We start from the raw sequence: 7,029 nt of genomic DNA on the forward strand, positions 1-7,029 counted from the left end.
GACCATTGATAATTATATGTACAATTATAATTAGGTTAAATTACTCTTTTGATCCTTCTATTTGTCCAGTAATATCAATTTGTCTTCAGGTTTTTTTGTCTCAATTTGGTCCTCATTTTCTTAAAAATGATTCAATTTGGTCCTTGCCATTAATTTTGACCAAATGGTGTTAAAGTCAACACCATATGTCAATTTCTAGTTTTTTTTAATTTTTTTATTTTTTACACGTGTCACTCTGCAATTATGCTACGTGTCAAAATGATTTAATTTGGTTCCTATATTTGTTTTTAGTTTCAATTTAGTCCTAATTTTTATAAAAATAGAGCAATATTATCCCTCCTTAAATTGAAACTCAATTTAGTTTTTGTATAAATCTTATGATGATATTCTTAGTAAAATTGACATTTTTATTAAATATTTGTAGAAATATTTTTAGACAAGCTTTTTTTTTAGTTTTATTATTAAACAAAGTTAAATTCCAAACTTAATTTCAATACTTAACAATTTTGTTATGATATATAAAGACATCAAGTGTAACATATTATACAAACTTAGTGAAGACTAAAAATCAAGTAACTTGTCACATAAAAGTTTAGGAACTAAATTTCAAATTTAAAACAAAACCAAAGTCTAATGTTTTGCATAGAATTTAAAGTTAATTTAAAATATTTCTAGAAATATTTAATACAAACGTTAATTTTAGTAAGAATATCACCATAAGATTTATAAAAAAGTAAATTGAGTGTCAATTTAAGGAGGGACAATATTGCTTGATTTTTACAAAAATTGAGACTAAATATTGAAACTAAAAACAAATATATGGATCAAATTGAATCATTTTGACACATGACACAATTGTGAAGTGACATGTGTAAAAAATTATAAAAATTATAAAAATAAATTATAAAAAATTATAAAAATTAAAAAAAAAACAAAAATTGACATGTGATGTTGACTTTAATACCGTCTGGTCAAACTAACGGTAAAGACTAAATTGAATCATTTTTAAGAAAATGAGGACTAAATTGAGACAAAAAAAAAACTTGAGAACCAAATTGATATTACTTGACAAATAGAAGAACCAAAAGAGTAATTTAACCTTATAATTATGTTATACTTTTATTTTTATATCTTTATGCTTACTTTGGTTTTTTATTTACATAATGAGTTTCAAATGTAGTTTTATACTCTATTTTTATTTAATACTTTGTCTATAACTGATAAAAAGTTATAAGAAAAATACTCGTTATATTATAGATTCAAATGAACTTTTAACTAGTCAGTTGTTATTACATATATGAAAGGCATGTTACAGGTCGCTTACATATGCATAATAAGAAAAATCGCACAAGGAAGAAAACGTCATTGGCCAACTCAGAAATTGACACATTGATAAAGTCTAATGTGTTAGTTACATAAAATTTTGACCAACATATTATTTATTATATCCAATTATCTTAATTATTGCTTTCTCCTTTTCTTGTTAAATATTTGAAAATTTTGTTTTCTATTTGTTTTTTACGAAATTCAAAGTCATATTAATTATTTTTTTATCAATTATAGTATTATAACAAAAAATATTTTTGCTCAATTTCTAAAAAAGACAAGATGAAAAGGAAAATAAAAGCGAGTAGAAACTATTAATATTGTAAGTGTATAGAAACTAAAATTAATGTTGATATATGACTTACTAAATATCTGTTTAATAATTAGAATGTTCTTATGTTTTGAGTGAACTCTGGATATTTGGAACAAAGTGTTGAGCATTAATTATCTAAAGTAAAAAGATTTAATTAGTTATATAAGTTTTAACAGATTTTTTTTTTTTTTATATACGTACACACTTCATGTCCAATTCAATCCGACTCACATCTTACGTACCTCTAGAAGTTCAACTTGAATAATCAAACGTTGAAGCAGTCACGTCAACTTCGCCCACAAAAACAACTAAACAATATAAGCATAAAGTAAGCTTTCTGATCTAAGCAAAAACTCAAACAATCTTATCTTTTTGTTTACCGACCATAAGTAAATAAGGGACACTAATATTAGATCCATAAAAGATTCTCGAAACAACGTATAATTAAGGATCACAACAGGCTACGTTGTTGACTTGAAAATCAAGTTAGTTTGAATGAAGAACCAAAGTATACGTTAGAGACTGAGGTTCGCAGAATTTACTAGTCATTCTTCTGCTTAGTCCATATATTTTCATTAAACAACAGCAGAGTTCCACAAAAGCTGTGATACAATATGGGTATTATCCATGCTTTCGTGATTATATTTGCATGCATACTTGTTTTCCCACTAGAAATTTCAGGAGCAAATGATTCAATCAACGTGGTCCAGTCTCTGAGTGATGGGAATACTTTGGTATCAAAAGGTGGGAAGTTTGAAGTTGGGTTCTTCAGCCCTGGTAGTTCCCAGAAACGTTACTTGGGAATTTGGTACAAGAATATCCCAGTTAAGACGTATGTTTGGGTAGCTAATGGGGCCAACCCCATCAATGATTCCTCAGGAATTTTAACAGTGAACACCACAGGCAATCTTGTTCTCACCCAAAATGGTTCTCTGGTTTGGCACACCAACAACTCTCACAAACAAGCACAGAATCCGGTTGTAGAAATGTTGGACAGTGGCAATCTTGTGATCAGAAACGAGGGGGAAACGAACCCAGAAGAGTATTTGTGGCAAAGCTTTGATTATCCATCTGATACACTCTTGCCAGGGATGAAGTTAGGATGGGACCTCCGAACTGGTTTGGAACGGAAATATACTTCATGGAAGAGTCCAGATGATCCATCCCCAGGTGATGTGTCTCGTGTTTTGAAACTATATAGCTATCCTGAGGTTTACATGATGAGGGGTACACAAAAGTTGCTGAGGTATGGACCTTGGAATGGCGAATATTTCAGTGGAATGCCAGATCTACTGAATAACACCATTTTTGGTTTGAGTTTTGTCAGCAATGAAGAGGAGATTTACTACACCTATACCCTCGTCAATGATTCCGTCCCTTCCAGAACTGTTACAAACCAATCAGGTACTATTGTTCGTTATGTGTGGGTGGATGATGACAAAACATGGAAACCATACAGAACGTACCCGAAAGAGTTTTGCGACAATTATGACTCCTGTGGACCTAACGGATTATGTGTACGAACTCAATCACAACCTTGCAAATGTTTGAAAGGTTTCAGTCCAAAATCACAACAAAATTGGTACTCATCGGATTGGAGTGAAGGATGTGAGCGCAATAAAGCGTTGAATTGCAGCCATGATACGTTTGTCCTATTTGAAGGGCTGAAAGTTCCAGCCACCACAGTTACTTGGTTGAATAAGAGTATTGGCCTGAAGGAATGCAGAGTGAAATGTTTGAGTGATTGTTCTTGCATGGCCTATACTAATTCAGATATAAGAAATGGAGGTAGTGGTTGTGTCTTGTGGTTTGGAGATCTCATTGACATGAAACAGATTGAAACTGGTGGGCAAGATCTGTATATCAGGATGAATGCTTCGGAGGCAGGTAAGCAGAGTCAACTTTGATCTTATAATTTCGATTCCAATTTTGAAAACTGAAAAATGTTACTATCACTTTAGACATAACTGTTTTGTTTTTATAATCAATTCCAACCCTCAAGAACCTGGGCCAAGCAACAACACACGAACGATAGTTGCTTCAACCGTTGGTGCAATTTGTGGGGTTCTTATTCTTCTAAGTACGTATATTATTTTCAGGCTCCAGAAGAACAAAGCTGGTAAGTAAAGTGTTTACCATATGATCGACTTCCCTTACTCTCTACGGTTACTTGGATAATAGTCAACTAACTATTCCTTCACAACATGGCATTTATTTAGATAAGTGATCATGTAAGGTTCATTTATATATTAGAATTGACTTTATTAACTCTTGTACCCCACATGTTACAATCATCAGTAAACTGGCCTCCATATATATAATCATGAGGAAATAAATATATAGTGCAATGGTTTTAGCTTCATGAGAATGTACCGTATCATAGACTTCATCTTAAAATATAATATTTTTGGATAGAGAACTAAGAAACAAATCAAACTCCAGTTTATCCTTTACTCTTGGCTTGTAGATAAAATAGTCTCACACCAATGTCATCCTTTCTTATTCAATAAAAAATGTACGGACAAAATTTTGTGCCTCTAACTACTGCCAAAACAAACAATATGTCAAAAATAATGAATTTTTTATTAGCAGATAATATTTTGTATTGATTTGAATATATACAAAAAAGTATTGAATTACATCATAAATGAATAAGAACCAGAAGACCAAACCAAAATTCTGTACCATGAAGATATATGTGCATACGCTATGTTTCATCGCAACAACTTGTTGATGTTCACACAAAGGTGTAGAACAACTCAAATTTTCATGAGATGTTATAGTAAAGTATAGAGTGAAAAGCTTCTAATCGTATGCCTTATTAGTTATTTTCATTTAAAATATTTATAGTTCAAAGATACATTATAAGAGAATATCTCATTAACAACTAATTTTAGTAATTAAAAGTTATTAGTTATTATATTGACCAATTTAGATATCAATTTACAAAATAAAAAATTATTGGTTAATAAAATAGTTATTATTGTGAATAAAAAATTATAATTGGTCTTTAAATTGGTTTCTAAATTTTAGCTATCAAAGTAAATTGATCATTAAATATTAACTACCAAGATTTTTGCGACCAAATAAATTGATTTTTAAATTAGTCTCTAATTAATTAGTGATGAATTTGACAATCAATTATAATTTCTTATTTATAATAGTAATTATTTTAGTAACCAATAATTATTTATTTTGTAAATTAGTATCTAAATTAGTTATTATAGTGATTAACAACTTTGGATTACTAAAATTGATTGTTAATGATTCATTTTCTTGTAATAGTAGTGATGTATAAGATGAGAGTATTTGACAAATCCCTTAGATATTTGTGATTGTTTTAGAAGCTAATTGTTTTCCCTTTATCTGCTATAATATACTTTCTCTTATGTGTAGTAAATTCATTCACAGAAGATATAAGTAAAAGACATGTGGATGATCTGGATGTCCAATTATTTGATCTAGTAACGATTGCAAAGGCAACTAATAACTTCTCCAAAGAGAATATGATAGGAGAAGGTGGTTTTGGACATGTATACAAGGTAACCATTCGTTAATCGTCACTACAATCAAAGAAAATATTATTCCAAAGTGTCTACTCATGACCATGACTATGCAGGGAATAATCGACGGGAAAGAAATTGCTGTAAAGACTCTATCAAGAAGCTCATGGCAAGGTGTCACAGAGTTCATCAATGAAGTAAACTTGACTGCAAAGCTTCAGCATCGGAATCTTATTAAACTTCTTGGTTGCTGCATTCAAGGACAAGAAAGAATGCTCATTTATCAGTACATGGAAAATGGCAGCCTAGACTCCCTTATTTTTGGTAAGAAAAGCATAAATTGGGTTGCTAATGACATTTGTGAAATATACTGAAGTGAATACTCAACACTGAATAAAATTCTTTCCTAAATAAAACAGATGAGAAAAGAAGTAAATCTTTGGAATGGCCTCAACGGTTCCAAATAATTTGCGGAATTGCAAGGGGCCTTATGTACCTTCATCAAGATTCCCCACTGAGGATCATCCACAGAGATCTCAAAGCTAGTAACATCTTACTCGATAAAACGTTGAATCCGAAAATATCAGACTTTGGTGTGTCAAGATCTTTTGGAGTAGACCAATTTGAGGGAAGCACAAGTAGAGTAGTAGGGACCTGGTCAGTGTGTGTTTATCCTGAACCATTTTTTCCGTCTTCACAAATATCTATTGTTCTTGATGCATGAAACAATCTCTTGCAGTGGGTATATGGCGCCAGAATATGCAGTTGATGGATTATTTTCTGAAAAATCTGACGTATTTAGCTTTGGCATTCTGGTGTTGGAGATTGTCTCTGGGAAGAGAAACAGAGGACTTTATCACACAGATAAGAGTCTTAACCTTGTTGCTCATGTAAGGGCTTGAATATATTTTTATTTTACGTGTACGTTTTGCTGAAATTTAACAAATATTTATTTATTTTCTAATGCTTTTATTACTATAAAACAGTCATGGACATTATGGAAAGCGGGCAAGGCAATAGATTTGATTGCCTCAAACATGAACACACCATCGTGCGTTATATCTGAAGTACTGCGTTGTCTCCATGTCGGTCTTTTGTGTGTGCAACAGTACCCAGATGATAGGCCTACAATGATGTCTGTGATTTTAATGTTGGAGAGTCACATTGAATTGGCTGGGCCAAGAGAGCCTGGTTTCATTTCGAGAAGTGTGTTACCTGAAAAAGATTTAGGCTCACCTACGAAAGACACAAGTTCAACCAACGAAGTGACCATTACCGTGTTAGAGCCTCGATGACTCATGAAACATTACTTAGATATAGATATAGGAGGATATTTGTAAGAACTTTTATCACACTGTTTCCCACCCATACCCGGGTTATCGGACTCTTTCTACCATATAAATCGGTTTTTTAACTCAAACCACAAAAACAAAAACTAGATTTAAAAACTCAATCATATTGTGATTTATAGGCGTGAGTATAGAATGCAAAAAGCATCGGCCAGACACACGCTAAATTATTGGTGACAAAAAATTTATTTAGAAACCAAAATTATCTATTCGCTCGATCAAGAAATTATTAATTTAAGCGTACCATCGGTTTGGCTGATGCAAACCAATCAAATCAGGTTAAGCTATAGGGGAAAAACTCAAATTTCACTTTTCCCTTTAACTTTCACCCTCCCGAGAGTCACCCTCCACTTTTTCCCCGTTTCCTCTAGCATGCGATTTCATCCCCTGTTGCAGTGAGAGGGCGAGAGAAGAGCGAGACTCTTACAGGGGCAACTGCTTTGACGACGCCACCAACTGCGACGAGGCGAGGTCCTGCAATGACGCGAACTGCTTCGGCGAGGAGACTGCTTTTGACGAGCGTCGAGGCTTGAGCTAG

The 7,029-nt window shown here is 32.4% G+C and overlaps 1 protein-coding gene across 1 annotated transcript; it reads left to right on the forward strand.

Moving 5' to 3' along the window:
* Nucleotides 1-2,051: 2,051 nt before the first annotated feature.
* On the forward strand, nt 2,052-6,595 carry LOC114170749 (G-type lectin S-receptor-like serine/threonine-protein kinase At4g27290). The gene is made up of 7 exons (XM_028056300.1): nt 2,052-3,526; nt 3,642-3,758; nt 5,036-5,181; nt 5,259-5,466; nt 5,562-5,799; nt 5,882-6,032; nt 6,129-6,595. Exons 1-7 carry the CDS (start codon nt 2,254-2,256, stop codon nt 6,435-6,437), a joined length of 2,442 nt encoding a protein of 813 aa, XP_027912101.1. The 5' UTR covers nt 2,052-2,253; the 3' UTR covers nt 6,438-6,595.
* Nucleotides 6,596-7,029: the final 434 nt, after the last annotated feature.

The sequence above is a fragment of the Vigna unguiculata genome, chromosome 11, assembly GCF_004118075.2.
Source record: "Vigna unguiculata cultivar IT97K-499-35 chromosome 11, ASM411807v1, whole genome shotgun sequence".
In the NCBI taxonomy this organism is placed as follows: Eukaryota; Viridiplantae; Streptophyta; class Magnoliopsida; order Fabales; family Fabaceae; genus Vigna; species Vigna unguiculata.